This window comes from Mustela nigripes, unplaced genomic scaffold (assembly GCF_022355385.1).
Source record: "Mustela nigripes isolate SB6536 unplaced genomic scaffold, MUSNIG.SB6536 HiC_scaffold_148, whole genome shotgun sequence".
NCBI lineage: Eukaryota > Metazoa > Chordata > Mammalia > Carnivora > Mustelidae > Mustela > Mustela nigripes.
In genome coordinates, this window is record NW_026739562.1 from 8,462,864 (window position 1) to 8,478,140 (window position 15,277).

At 46.8% G+C, this 15,277-nt stretch overlaps 1 protein-coding gene across 7 annotated transcripts in view; it reads left to right on the forward strand.

The window, feature by feature from the left end:
• LOC132008473 (autophagy-related protein 13) overlaps window positions 1-15,277 on the forward strand; it is a 56,105-nt gene that overhangs the window by 37,729 nt on the left and 3,099 nt on the right. For 3 of the 7 annotated variants that reach the window (XM_059387125.1, XM_059387127.1, XM_059387126.1), the window contains 11 exons: window positions 2,081-2,121; window positions 2,890-2,986; window positions 3,329-3,427; window positions 4,232-4,325; window positions 8,546-8,644; window positions 9,403-9,513; window positions 9,911-10,047; window positions 12,108-12,222; window positions 12,799-12,876; window positions 13,084-13,200; window positions 13,751-13,879. In XM_059387125.1, the coding sequence (XP_059243108.1) occupies window positions 2,081-2,121; window positions 2,890-2,986; window positions 3,329-3,427; window positions 4,232-4,325; window positions 8,546-8,644; window positions 9,403-9,513; window positions 9,911-10,047; window positions 12,108-12,222; window positions 12,799-12,876; window positions 13,084-13,200; window positions 13,751-13,879 (1,117 nt within the window). The remainder of the gene's footprint in view (window positions 1-2,080; window positions 2,122-2,889; window positions 2,987-3,328; window positions 3,428-4,231; window positions 4,326-8,545; window positions 8,645-9,402; window positions 9,514-9,910; window positions 10,048-12,107; window positions 12,223-12,798; window positions 12,877-13,083; window positions 13,201-13,750; window positions 13,880-15,277) is intronic. The other 4 variants (XM_059387128.1, XM_059387129.1, XM_059387130.1 and 1 more) reach the window with 4 other exon arrangements.

Here is a 15,277-nt window from a genome sequence, read left to right on the forward strand (position 1 = left end):
ACCGTCTGCTTATTTTTATAAATAAAGTTATTTTATTTTTTTAAGTTTATTTTTTTTTAGTAATCTCTGCATTCAATATGGGGCTCCATCTCATGACCCCAAGGTCAAGAGTCTCACACTCTTCTGACTGAGCCAGCCAGGTACTCCTAAATGAAATAATTTTAGAACACAGCCTCCCCCTTGATTTATGTGTCATCAACGACTACTTTTGCAAGACAACAGCAAAGCTGAGTAGTCTGTCTCAGACTGCATGGCCTGCAAGCCTTAAATATCTGACCCTTTTCACAAAAATTTGCTGACCCCTGCTTTATGGCGTCTGTCCCTTTTGTGCATGTATTTCAGAAATTAAACACATTTCTTTTCTCTCATACCAGATTACAATTTGTGAAACCTGGGTTTCAGATTTACCCTGAATCTCCTCCCTAGCTTATTCTTATCTCCCACCTAACACCTAACCATAGGGCTTTGTATATTGTTGGAGCTTAGTTTTTAGTTGAACAAAGCCATGTACATGTTTAATTTTTAACCGTATTACCAGGAAAGTATAACAGTGTTTTATAGTGTAGTTTGTCATGTTTTATAGATCAGACTTAGAGCTAATATAGACTGCCCTTCCCAGGGAAATTCAGGGGAAGGTCCTACTTTGCTTATATTTTTGTATTTTCAGAATAAATAGTCTTGTGTAATTCTTCTATATTGGAAAAGATTTTTGAATTTCTTAACCAGTTTACTTTGGAATGACTTGTGACAAGCATGGAGAGCTCCCCTAATTGAAGACCACTCTCAAAATATGGTACCTTCTATTGCATATTTGAAAGTTGCCATACAACACCCAGGGGTCATCACGTGCCTTCCTTAATGCCCATCACCCAGTTAACGCATTCCCCCCACTCACTTCCCTTCCATCAACCCTCAGTGTATTCTCTTTAGTTAATAGTCTCTTATGGTTTGCCTCTCTGTTTTTATCCTCTTTTATTTTTCGTTCCCTTCCCCTATTTCATCTGTATTGTTTCTTAAATTCCATATATGAGTGAAATCATATGGTATTTGTCTTTCTCTGACTGACTTCTGAACACTTCGCATATTACACTCTAGTTCCAGTCACATCATTGCAAATGGCAAGATTTCATTGTTTGTGATGGCTGAGTAATATTCTTTTGTATATATATGGAATATATATATGGAGTGTATAATGGAAATAAATATATATCACGTTTTCTTTATCCATTTATCAGCTGATGGACATGGGGGCTCTTTCCATAATTTGGCTATTGTTGGTAATGCTGCCAAAAACATTAGGGTACGTGTGCCCCTTCGAATCAGTATTTTTGTATCCTTTGGAAAAAATATCTAGTAGTGCAATTGGTTGGTTATACAGCTATTTTTAACTTCGGAGGAACCTCCATAGTGTTCTCCAGAGTGGCTGCACCAGTTTGCATTCCCACCAACAGTGTAAGAGTGTTCTCCTTAAGAAAGGAGATCTTAAATGTTATAATCCCAGGGCGCCTGAGTGGCTCAGTGGGTTAAAGCCTCTACCTTCGGCTCAGGTCATGATCTCAGGGTCCTGGGACCAAGCCTTACATCAGGCTCTCTGCTCGCTGAGGAGCCTGCTTCCCCCTCTGCCTCTGCCTGCCTCTCTGCCTACTTGTGATCTCTCTCTGTCAAATAAATGAAGTCATAAAAAACAACAACAACAATTCTTTCCATATGTATCCTTATGCCTGCAGCTTCATTGAAGTGGTAACATTATTGCTTCATTAGGAGAGGTATTCATGCAGATAAGAAATGAAGGGTTTGTTAAATTGTTTTGTCTGTAGGCCCTTAGAATAAAGAATCATTTATTTTGAGGCTCCTGGGTGGCTCAGTCATTAAGCATCTGCTTTGAGCTCAGGTCATGATCACAGGGTCCTGGGATCAAGCCCCGAATCAGGCTCCCTGTTCAGTGGGAAGCCTGCTTCTCCCTCTCCCACTCCCCGACTTGTGTTCACTCCCTGTGTCTCTCAGACAAGAAAAAAAAATCTTGGAGAACAAAAAAAGGATCATTGATTTCTTTTCCTTTTTTTTTTTTTTCTTTCCTAAGGATATATTTTGGTGAAGTTCAGCTGAATGGCTTAGGAGAAGGTATGTATCAAAAAGCATTGGTAGTGTTAAGAGCCCTCCTGACTTCAGAGATGGCCTTGGGTACTGACTGTTAATGTGTAGTTTGTGATTTAATATGTGTGATATAAGTAAGGAAAAGACAGGAAGGTGGTCCAAAGAGCTGCCAGGGAATGACTGAATAATTTTGCCCAGAGTTCTAGTATTCTTTCTTACTCTTGATACCATTGTCTGTTTTCCTAATTTTCTATAATGAGCATGTTTAATGTTTCTGATGAGCATAAGCAATTTTGAAAAATTGGAAACGAAACCAAGAAAACCAGCAAAGCTTTGTTGGAAATAATGCCTCCCAGGCCCTGGTTCTTTTCTATACTTAGTTTTGGGTGGCAGCATGAGTTGAAGTGCAGTCACTTCCACGTCTACATAAACCAAGGGGTTTGTGTGATAAAGCCTCGGGGCCTCCTTTCTGTCTCACAGAGCATGTGACACCTTGGGGCCGGGTTGATTAGGACTTGCTCAAACTTTAGGACTAAAGTCCTAAAAAGGACAGTTGTTTTGCCTCTTTGAAGGTAGGTTTATCTGGAAAGAGAATGCTGTTTTCTTATAAATTTAAAAAATTATGTATATACACAAACACACACATAAACATAAAGGAAATTAAGGCCGCTTCACTCATGGCAGAGTAGATAATGCCAGAGATTGTATGATAGGCTAAATGATTCAGGGAAGGCCAGACTGGGGACAGTATCCATGTTCTCTGGGGAAAAGCTAATTATGTATTTCTTCTCCTAGGTTTCCAGACAGTTCGTGTTGGGACAGTAGGCACCCCTGTGGGCACGATCACTCTTTCATGTGCTTACAGAATTAACTTGGCATTTATGTCTACCAGGTGAGGAGAGAGCCTTGGAATCCAAAAGAACTCTTCCAAAGATATTCAAGATATTAAAGTTTGTCTGTCCCCTCACACTCCGTGGCTAAGCCCACAGTTCAGCTTTGCCATTGCTGAAATCTGCCCTTCTGGAAAATAAACTCGAGAAAGAGCCCCGTTTCCAGATGGGAGAATCTGAGTGTCTCGGAGCCATCCGTGTAGAGTTGTGGTTTATATTTAGGGATGCAGTAGTTAAGACTAGAGGTTCCTTCCAGTAGATTTAAGGCGAGGGGTCCTCTGAAGACTTCAGGGGGGCTGACAAGGCATTCTAACAAATACTGCAATCTGCTTATTGCATTACAGGCAATTTGAGAGGACCCCACCTATCATGGGGATTATCATTGATCACTTTGTGGACCGTCCCTATCCCAGCTCCTCACCCATGCACCCCTGCAATTACAGGTGAGGAACGTGTAGGGGCTTTCCCAGACTGCAGCTAGGGAAAAGCATCCACCTTGCACACAGAGCACCTCCATAAGCACAGTGGGCAGGGGGCAGTGCTGGGGACCCCACATGGAGAGCAGTGGTGTGGTTAGCTTCCCTCCCTGTTGCTGCCTGCTCCCTGCCTGTAAGGTACACCAAGCTTTGGAATGTATAGACTGTCTCCGAAAATTCTTGGGCATTTTGGATCTTGACGGTAGTAATTTGACTTTAGATTTGATTTTACTTAGAGACTATAAGAGTGGCAGTAATTAACAGAATGTCCTTCACAAATTAAATGGTTTTATGGTCACCATTGGCACAGTTTAGTTATAGATTAGAATCCAATGTCTTTAGGCCTAGATCCCAGAAAACAGAGTTCTGTAGAGGTCAGAACAGATGTTTATTAGGAAAGATACTGCCTTTACGTGAAGGACTTTTGAAGTTGGATAGGTTCGTCTTTGGAGTCTAGACTTTGTTTCACTGCATCTCTAATTGCTTATAGTTCTTTGGTCCCAACACTGGTCAGGCTTAAGAAAATATTACCAAATGACATATCAGGTAAAATGTTTAGGTTAAAAATAAAAGCCTTGGTCAGCCTCTAGATGTTTTTCTCTGGTTATGTCTGACATTATCAAGGACTCAACATGCCTCTTTTGCCATAATGAGCTCTGCCTGAAACACCTCTTGTCCCAGCTTTCGTCTTTATCCAAGCTCCCTTTGTATCCTTTCTGAAACCGACTGCTGTGACCATAAAATTCATGATTTATTTTCCTGTCATCCTAGAACTGCTGGTGAGGACACTGGAGTAACATATCCTTCTGTAGAAGATTCTCAAGAAGTGTGTACAACCTCTTTCTCCACCTCTCCTCCATCTCAGGTACAGGGAAACAGTTCTGGGGTGGCTCTGGTTACTTAGTACACGTATGGACTTGAAATGTGTCAGAATTTAGATAGTCTCTTTTGGTGGTGGTAGTGGTGGTCATTGTTGCCAGGGGGTTGTTTTGAGGGGTGAGGTAGAGCCTTCTTATCTAGCAGGTAATATTGCAATGTTTCTAGTCTATAACCATGCCTTTTTTTTTTTTTTTTTTTTTTTAGATTTATTTATTTATTTATTTATTTGAGAGAGAGAGAGCGTGAGCGAGAGCGCATGCATGTGCGCACAAGCAGAGGCCAAGGGGGGAGGGAGAAGGAGAGAGAATCTGAAGCAGCCTCTGTTTTGAGCATGCAGCCCAACACGGGGCTCCATTTCACAACCCTGAGATGATGACCTGAGCCAAACCAAGAATCATGTTTAACTGACTGAGCCACCCAGGTGCCCCTCTAGTCTCTAACCATTCTTAACCCATAAGATTACACGTAACCTTCACGTTCCTGGAGACATGGTAAAAGTCCCTAGAAGAGGAGTCCTAGAATTCCAAATGCATTATGATTCCAGAGGGGTACTCTATCCTACTCTTGTTGATTTGGTAGCTGCTTCACTTTGGAAGTGGTTAATATGTTTCCTCATAATGGAAGGAGCACAAAAAGAACCAGTAATTATTTGGCATAGAATGCCAGTAAGAAACCAGCAGTGCGGTCTCTGTTCATAGTTGACACAGATTTCTGGCTATCTGCATTCTTAATCTGAACATTTTAAACCGTTAACTTTTCCACTTGAGTCCATCTCCAGTGTCAAACTCAGTTTCAGCGGAACACAGGCTCCAAACAAGGTTCTCAGCTTCCCAAGCAGACCCACCTGGGGGCATTGTTGTATAACGTACGTGGTACCAAGTCTGTGACTGAATTTCAGGGCGTGTTTCTTCCCTTCCAGCCCGAGTCATTCGTCTCCCACCTTATGGCCTACAGCTCCCTGCTCTGCCTGCGCATCCTCTCTGCCACTCCCTTTCTCTCTGATTTGCACATTAGACCGTTTCTTCAGACCTAACTCAGTTCTGTGTTCCTCTCAACTGGTCCCAGATTATCCCCTTTAACCATCTTTCTTTGGGAGTCCAAAAAATTAATTCACTACCCATGAATTTTTATTTTCTGTGTTTTTTAATTAAGAAAATTATTTAAATTTACTCATTCTGAGTTGTTGGGAGATAACTGGATAAAATTATGGTTCTCATCTGTTTCAAAAACAGAAGTTAAGCACAAAAGTTAGCCGAAAAAAAAAAAAAACTTAATGTGTGTGAAGGAAATGACAAAATCCATGGGTCTCTGTTATTTCTGTTGTCCCAATTTAGAGTTAAGAAGATTCTTGCTAAAAGTTGCCTAGACAGTTTGGGTGGTTGGGGGGTGGGACCTGTTAACTCCTCTCCCCCGGTGAAGGTATATAGCCATGAATGTCACCATTGCTTTGGGAGGAGGCAGCTTCTGGCACTCCTGCTGACATAGAACAGTACTGACCCAAAAAGAGGGGGAGGTCCACCAGAGCACATTAGTGCAAGTAGATTATTTTTTAGATAGTCAAAGTGTTGTTTTATTTTTTAATTTTTTCATTAGAGAGAAAGTGAGAGCATGAGGAGGGCAGTGCTTAGAGGGAGAGAGAAGCAGACTCTCTGCTTAGCAGGGAGCCTGATGCAGGACTCGATCCCAGGACCCTGGGATCATATCCCGAGCCAAAGGCAGACGCATACCAACTGAGCCACTCAGGTGCCACCATTTTGGTGTTTTGGGTTTTTTAAATATTTTATTTATTTATTTGACAGATCATAAGGAGGCAGAGAGACAGGCAGAGGGAGAGGGAGGAGCAGGCTCTCTGCTGAGTAGAGAGCCCGATGCAGGGCTTGATCCCAGGACCCCAGGATCATGACCCGAGCCGAAGGCCAAGGCTCAACCCACTGAGCCACCTAGGTGCCCCCCCCTCCGCAGAGTTTTGTTTTAGAAATGATAAATGCATGAACAGTAAATGAGGTTGTGACTTGGAAGATACGAGAATGGTGAGGCTGGGGCTTAACAAATCAGTTTGTCTCTTTCTTGAGTACAGTGGAAATTTGACCTGACCCCCAAAGTAAGGGGAAGTTAAGTAGTTACTGCATCTCCCGTTTGCACAAAGTCGGTTGACCTGTGTAAGGGGAGCCTATCTTTCTCATGGTATCAGTCGCCTGTTGTGTCTTGTCACAGTTTGCAAGTAGATGGTGCCAAGATCTTATCAACACTGAACATCCCATGGGTGAGCCTTCTCATTACCCTCTAAGTACCTCCGGTTGGGGCTGGTACAGTTTGTTGCAGAAGTACTCATTTTCTTTTCTTCAAGATTTTATTTATTTATTTGTCAGAGAGCAAAAGATCACAAGCAGGCAGAGTGGCAGGCAGAGGCAAAGGGAGAAGCAGGCTCCCCGCTGATCAAGGAGCCCAGTGGAGGATCCAGTCTGAGTACCCTGGGATCATGACCTGAGCCAAAGACAGCCGCTTAACTGACTGAGCCACCCAGGTGTCCCAAAGTATTCATTTTCAACCTTAGTGGCAGAGCAGAAAGAGAAAATGATTTGCCAGCAGGTCTCATCATTCCTGTAACTACTGAACTAGTTTCTTCCTCGATTTAGCCTAGGGAATTGCATAACTGTTCAACAATTTCTATTTGAGCTTTTTGCTAGAGTCCAGTAAAATGCATGTTAATGTGGTATTTGTTTTCCCAACCAAATACAGACCATTGTGTCATGTGGGCACAGAGTCGAGTCAGGAAATAGTTGTGACCCTGAACCTGCTTCTGTGATTTCAGGTCCGACCTCCAGTTCTAAGCATTAACTAGCTAATTGGTAAGACTTAAAGATAGAACAGCAAGACCCAAAATAATCTTTTTTTTTTTTTTAAGATTTTATTTATTTATTTGACAGCGATCACAAGTAGGCAGAGAGGCAGGCAGAGAGAGAGGAAGGGAAGCAGTCTCCCTGCTGAGTAGAGAGCCCGATGCAGGGCTTGATCCCAGGACCCCAGGATCATGACCCGAGCCGAAGGCAGAGGCTTTAACCCACTGAGCCACCCAGGCGCCCCGACCCAAAATAATCTTAATTAGCTTTGAAATCTAAGAGTTGTTTGTTTTTTTTTTAAGATTTTATTTATTTATTTGACAGAGAGAGTTCACAAGTAGGCAGAGCAGCAGGCAGAGAGAGAGGGGGAAGCAGGCTCCCTGCTGAGCAGAGAGCCCAATGCGGGTCTCAATCCCAGGACCCTGATATCGTGACCTGAGCCGACGGCAGAGGCTTAACTCACTGAGCCACCCAGGAGCCCCGAAATCTAAGAGTTTTTAAAGTGCCCCGGCTTTTACTGCATCATGTTCTCCTTCACCATGTGGGGCTATAAAACACACACACACTCTCATGCATGTGCACAGGCAAGAGTGTGTGCATACACACACATATACACACACACAGTGCCTACACCTGTACTCACCAATTCATCCTGCCTCAGATGGTGTAGTCAGGTGTGCAGCTGGGGACCTGAGCTTTCTTTTTTAAGATTTTATTTTTTTAAGAGAGCATGAGAAGGGGCGGGGCAGAGGTCCCCACTTGGCACAGAGCGCAAGGTGGGGCTCAATCCTAGGACCCTGAGATCTTGGCCTGAGCGAAAGTCAGGTACTTAACTGACTGAGCCACCCAGGTACCGTGGACCCAAGCATTTATAAAGTTTCAGTCAGCAAATGTCTGTTGTTTGAACGTGTCCTTACAGATTCTGGGTCCCCGGGAAAGGGTCTCCAGTCTAGCATTTTACCCTTGGGTCTTCATCCTCAGCACGCCTTGCACCTGCTCTCAAGCCCTCGCTGCTGGAGGCCATTCTCTAACACCCTTCCGCCTCTTTTGACTAAGAACACACTAATGCTTGGTTTGGGTTTCCCTGTTGCCACCAGCTTGACTCACCTTTGTTTTCCACCTGCTCACCGGGTCATCTAGCATGCAGTGGAGCCCCCTGGGATAAACGTACCTTCTTCAGACGCTTCTAAGTTGTCCTTCTAGGGAGGCAGCCATGTTGCTCTCTCCCTGCCTCACCCCCGACTTCCTGAGTGCAGTCCGGCCCCTGTGGCTGTCTCCCCTTCCAGAGTTGTTTTCACTTCTTTCTCAAGTCCCTTTTCTGTTTTCTTCTCTTGTTTCTCCTGTCTCTGTGTGTATCTGTGCACAGTGTGTGTTTACTGTCACAAAGGCACATTTTCAGACCCCTACTCCTGTGGTGACGGACACTCTGAGGGTCCCCATGGCAGGACTGGCCTTTTCCCATCAAGTGAGTCCATACTGGGGAGAAGGGACTATAATCAGGTGGCATCTTTTTATTTAAAAAGTATGCATAAAGTACAGGGGATAGCTGTTTAAATGTCCCCAAGTGTTCTGGGGGTTATTTGAGGTTTGGTAATTGATTTTTAACAGGATGCAGCTATAGCACAGCTGCCCAAAATAGGATGTTTCATTTGCCCCTCCTCCTACCATTGATGTAAAAAATACATGAAGTTATTTATATCTTATTTCCAAATAAACAATCCAAGAGTGGTATTCTTTCTTTGTCAATATAAATAGGAACCCTCCCATACCCAGGGGTGATGGAGGGTGTGATTAGGGAAGAGGCCTTCTGTTTCAAAGGGACCTCAAGGACAAAGGAGAAAATAGAATGACCTGAGAGAAACCAATGACTTCGGCTGCAGGTTCTGCCCAGGCCTGTGCTTCCCCAGTCCTTTGGGCTGGAAACCTCAATAGTTAGCTGAGCCCCTGGGGAAAGGGGGAGCAGGGAACTCATTTGAGGCCTTTAGAAGACTGCAGAGCTGGGAATGTCAGTCCCATTGCAAATGAGTCTCTGCTTTCTTAGCCTTAGCTTAATGGCCTGGTCTGTCTTTAACCCTTCCGTCCGGCCCCCCAAGCCCAGCTGTGAGGGTGCGGGCTGGGATCCGTTCCTTACCTCTCCACAATCTTGACCATTAGTCATGCTCTAGGATTGCCTATTTTTCCCTCCTCCTCTCTTCTGCCCGTCTTTGTTTTTCTCTCGCTTAGCTCTCAAGCTCTCGCCTTTCCTATCAGCCTGCTGCCCTGGGCGTTGGATCAGCTGACCTGGCTTACCCAGTAGCGTTTGCTGCTGGCTTAAATGCCACACACCCTCATCAGGTATCTTTAAAGATTGGGAGGACCCTGGGGGTTCCTGTGCTGCCTCCCCTGCCATGTGGCGGGAGAAGGGCCTCATCCGGCCCAGTGCGATGCTAAGTAACTTCAGAGGGCCCAGGTGACTCCAGAAGGAAGAGCCTCATATAGTTCAGAAAGGAAAGAAGAGCTTCCAAGGGTTTTCTCCCTCTTTCCTTTCCCTTTGTAGTTCTTACCACGCGTGTCCTGTCTCCCATTAGCTGAGTCCCAGAGAAGACATAGATCCAAGGTTTCCCACACATTTGGTGGCAGCACTGGTGGTAGAAAAGCACAGAGGCAGCTCCCATCGCGCTCGGCCAAGTTTCCCGTCCTGCCTGACGCTGCCATTCCTCATATTCCTCATATTCTTCCATTTCCCCCAAAGCTCATGGTTCCTGGGAAGGAAGGTGGGGTACCCCTGGCTCCTAACCAGCCAGCCCACGGTGCCCAGGCTGACCAGGAGAGACTGGCGACCTACACCCTGTCTGACGGGGCCCACTGTGCTGCCACACCTTCCAGCAGGTGAGTTCGCAGTGGCCAGGGCCCATCCTCCCGGACATGTGTGCCTCTCTGCTGTCAGTAAAGAGTCGCTCTCAGCATTGCCTCAGGCTTGGCACTTTGGCCCCAAATGTGGAATTCTTAAAGTTCTTGATAAGAATCTTACATTGCTGCTGGCATGTCAGGAAGCTGCCCCAAGCTTGCTCTTAACAGCCAACAGCCAGGACCTACTTATTATCACCGTAATCTAGTGAAGGGGATGTGCGCATGTACGTGTATGCGTGTGTGTGTTCCTCTCCTCTTACACCCAGATGTATTCCCTTGGAGTCAGTCCTCAGTGTATCCCGAGGACCAAAGCAGGGGGTCTGCTGTAACCCTCAAGTTTGGGGCCACAGTGGATCTGGGTAGTAGTTAGGATGTTGGGTTTTTTTATTTCCCTCTGCTGTATTAGTACCACTTGGAGATTCTTTAGAAACAACTGTTTTTCTTCATTAAAAAAATTTTTTTAGATCTTTTTCTTTTCTGATTATAGAAGTGATACATTTTATAAATTTCATATTATGATGACATTGATGAGGTAGATCAGGAAAGTTCTCAGAATCCTGCCCTGCACCAATCACCACTGTTACTGCCTCTTCAAAAGTAAGAGGCTCTCAGAGGGTTAAGTGATTTGCCAGAGAGCACTTAGCTCCCAAAATGACCTGGCACAGGCTGAGCTCCTCTTTCCCTTGCGCTTGGAGTTCTCCCGTGGGAAGATGAGGCTGTCCTGACCTGCTCTGCCCTCCTTTGACCACAAGGCCCCAGAGATAATGACGTTGATTGCCCCACCGCATCCTAAATGGACTTTTGGATAATAGAAATTTTTGGTAGTTTTTTTTCATTCCCACAGTGGAGCAGGGGGGGGCGGGTATTATTTGGGAACATCTTTTTGTGCCATCCATCAGGAAAAATAATTACTTTCATTCCTGGCTTCCCAAATGTCCATTCTTTTAAAGCCTTCCCGTGTCACATAATCAAAGGAAGAGCCCATTAGTCATTTGACACTCCAGTTTTCTGAGCCTTGATTCCTGGAACATGTCTGGGAGTAGCTGGAGATAGAGGACACTGTCTTTTCTCTTTGGGGTAAGGGGTTCTTAAGTGCAGGTCATCAGAGCTCAGGCCTTTCCTCAGTACTGGTCCTTCCTGCCAGCTAGTGGCCTGAATCCACCTAGCCGGCTCAGTCCTCCTCCCTACCTTAAGCCCCTGCTTTTGGCCAGAGGACCTTTCCTAACCCCTGCTGCTGCTAGGGCTGTGACTACTGGCCTGGTGGCCCATGGAGGGGACACCCTCACCGCCTATCATCCACAACTCTACATCGGTCTGGAGAGCTGGAAGGGGAGGGAGTGGGGCAGCCAAACGAAGTGTGTCCTTGAAAGAGACCTTGCTGAACAGAGGGTTGATTGGGGACGAGGAGAGGAAACGTGGTATGTGGCGCAGAGGACCTCAGCCCAGGCGATGTGTCATGGGCGGAGAAAGCTCTGGTTATCTAATGAGCCAAATTTGGGACTCTCAACTTAGAATAATGACACTGCCCCTTGTGAGGTAAGGCTTAAATTAACACAGTACTATATAAACACTGTAAATCATTCCTTCTTATGGTAATTTTAGTTAACAAAAACAAGAAGGCCAAGAAAAGCTTAAAGCTTGAGTCTGCCTGTGTCACAGATGACTATTAACGTCACGGTTGTTGACGGGCGCTGCTGGCCTGTATGTCCGACTGCGGTGTGCTGGTGACTGATGCTTACCGGTGGTATTTCAGATTAAATTTAATGTACGCCTCACACAGTTGTGATGCTGAGTCTCATTCACGTGTGCCTCATTTTTAGTTGTTCTGGAGGTTCCGTCCTCTGCCCTAACTCGGAAGGAAGAGCGACAGTGGCAGCAGCCAGGCCCTGTGTTGCCATTTCCCACGTGGGTCAGAGGTTGGGGGGTTGGGGAGGCGCTCGTGTCCTGGACTACAGGCCCCCCGATAGTGGGTTTATGGGCAACCGCATAGGCTCTGTTGCGGTTTGAGAATGAGTACCAACACTGTCTTTCCTCTCCAGCGAGGATACTGAAACGGTATCAAACAGCAGTGAGGGCCGGGCATCCCCCCACGATGTGTTGGAGACCATCTTTGTCCGCAAAGTGGGGGCTTTCGTCAACAAGCCCATCAACCAGGTGATTTTTCTGACGCTGCTACCTGTGAGAATGTCTGAGCCTTTAGAGTGAGGCCTTAGGGGCAGGGCTCTTCACCTACAGTCTGTGGGACCCCTAAAATCATATGCAGAAGTGTGTGTGTGTGTGTATGTGTGAATCTTTTGGGAAGAGGGTTAGTAGCCCGCGACAGCCCTCCAGAAGTTCACAGCTCTTGTTCTGAGATGGAGTGAACCTCCCATAGGACAGGGACGTTAGGCCCCATTTGGCACACTCGGCCTGCACTCAAGTGTCAGGGCCTCAGCCTTACTTGGAATAAGTTCCTCCTCAGCTCTGCCAGCGCAGAAGAGTTGTTACCCAGTCACTGCGGGTCAGGCCTCCAAAGCTGATTCCCAGGGTCCTGAGGAGCCCTACCCCTGTGGATGTTGTGGCTGTGTGATGGGAGCGGGGAGATTGCGGGTTCTCCAGCAGGATGGGAACCTGAGGACAGTGTGGTCAGCCTGGGTGTGCGAATCTGCTGGACCGATGGACTGCTGGCTGCCTCTGAGGAAGCCCATAAGCTGGGGTGGGGGTGGCCACTGAAATTTCCATGTCTCTTAGGTGACCCTGACCAGTTTGGACATCCCCTTTGCCATGTTTGCTCCCAAGAATTTGGAGCTGGAGAGTGCTGATCCCATGGTGAGTCCCCCTTTGACTAAAGTTAACAGACGGTGCTGTGCGTGTCATCTTCCCGGGCAAGTCACCGTTCCTCCGCAGGCTGGCAGCCGCACTCCTGGGCTTGCAGATTTCCGGCCAGCGTCAGGTCCCTTACAGGTCCTTTGATCATTAACACCAGCTTGTACCAGGCCTGGAACCCGCCCCTACCTCCGCCTTGTTCTGAAACAGGTGAATCCTCCAGACTCCCCAGAGACCGAATCTCCTCTCCAGGGCAGCTTGCACTCAGATGGCTCCAGCGGGGGCAGCAGTGGCAATACCCACGATGATTTCGTCATGATCGACTTCGTAAGTTGCTGTCACCTTCTCGGACCTTGGCTGCGATAGGGGAAGTAAACCTAGAAGCATCCCGGGGACTTGAACAGGACTTCCTTTACAGGGATCAGATGGGCTGGTCCGGACAGAGGGGACGGGAAGGGTGGGCCCCTGGCTGTGTGGTAGAACCTGTCCGCATACCCTGCTCGGGGACACATTTGGAGGCCCATGAACAAGAAGGCGTTTTGTGCAGAGTCTTCGGTTGAAATTCAACTCTAAATGAGGATTTGCCAGTGGTATCCATGCAGGCCCTATTCCTTGCCTGAATAGTTGGCCCTTTGTTAGGGGAAGGAGTTTGAGGAAGGGGAACATAAACCTTCCCAGGGGAGAAGAGTGTTAGCACCAGGGCTAGAGTTCAGCTGCCCAGAGGAGAAAGGTACAGCAAATCCTCCCCCTGAGATGAACCCGGAGTAACCCTTTCTCTGATAATTACTGAAGTAAAGAGGGCGATTCATAGCTTCCTTCCCCTGATTTTCCTCTCCCACCTAAGGCAAGCTAACCTGAGTCTGTCTTGTTTTTGAAGAAACCGGCTTTTTCTAAAGATGACATTCTTCCGATGGACCTGGGGACATTCTATCGTGAATTTCAGAATCCTCCCCAGCTGAGCAGCCTCTCCATAGATATCGGGGCACAGTCCATGGCTGAGGACTTGGTATGGAAACCCCTTCCCCCATCAGACCTCATCCTGCGACCTCCTATCCTCTTTTAATGGTCATTCCTGCCCCAAAGGCCTAGAAATTTCTTCCTGTTACTCCCTTTCACTCCCGTACCTCCCATCTCTGTAGCAGGAAAGAGACACTTCGATATCCTTATCTTCTGTTGCTCCCCCTTGAGGTTGCACCGTGTCTGGCGGTCACTGTCCTCACGTTGCTTCCACACTCGCCACTGCTTCCATCCCTGCTGTTCGCTATCTGGGGTCTTCTGCTCGCTGCTGCCGTGAAGCCGAGCTGCTCCAGTAGCTCCAGCATTTAGCTGTTCAGCTGTCAGGCAGACACCAGCGGTACAGGGCAGAAGTGTGAGGTCCTGAGTATTGGCATTCCTGCCCTTTCCTCAGAGAGCTCACTCCTGATTCAGCCAGCACTTCTCGAGTTTAGCCAGATGTCCTGCTACTGACTGTGATCTCCGCATCTCTGCTTAGTGCACTTCCTATGTCTGAAGGACCCAGGAGCAGGCCGCATGGCTGTAAACTCCGGGTGCTCCGTGCCTCCACCCAGCCTGTCTCTGGGATGTCTGCGCAGCCTCTGAGTTTAGTTGTAAGAAAAGAATTCAAAGATGGACCAGACATGGTGGTTGAGTGGTGCAGGTGAAGAGATTATTCTAGTGAGAGTACATTCGAGATGAGAGCGGGCGAGCTCGGGAGAGCTGTGCACCCCAGGGTTTGGGTCTCTATCTTTTATTGACAGTTAACTGGGATGGGGGTGTAATTTATTATTTGGAAAGAGGATTCCTTTAGGAGTAGGTTTTCATGCCTTTTCTCCCTCACTCGGTCAGGGTCTCAGGCCTTCTTTGACTTTGGCCTGTCTGGTTTGATCTGTTGTTGGGGTGTGGCCCACCGCGACAGGCCTCCAACTTTCCCCATAGCTGTCCCTCACTCCCCCTTTGCTGGCCTCCAGGCATCCTGTTAAAACCCAACTAGCTGCTTACTCTAATACCCCAGGATGTCAGGGTCCCTCTACCTGAGGTGGGACTGTCACCTTCTCTTCAACATTAGAGGAATGGCATTATAGGAGTAGGAATCATGAGATCTCGGCCCCTGATTTGCTCGAAGCAGAAAAACATGCTCAGTAATAACAATACTAAAACAATATCCTTATTATTAACATTTATTGAAGCTTTCTACGTGCCAAGCATTTTTCTAAGTGCTTTGCATGAATCTTCAACAATCCTAAGGTAGGTAGCTTTCCTTCCTATCCCAGTGTACAGATGAGAACACTGACCCTGGAAACAGATAACTTGCCCCTGGTCACACGGAGCTGGCAGCACACAGCTTTGATCCCAGAGAGTCTGGCTTCTGATTTTAGGCTTTTAGCCCCTGGTTCCCTGGCTTCTC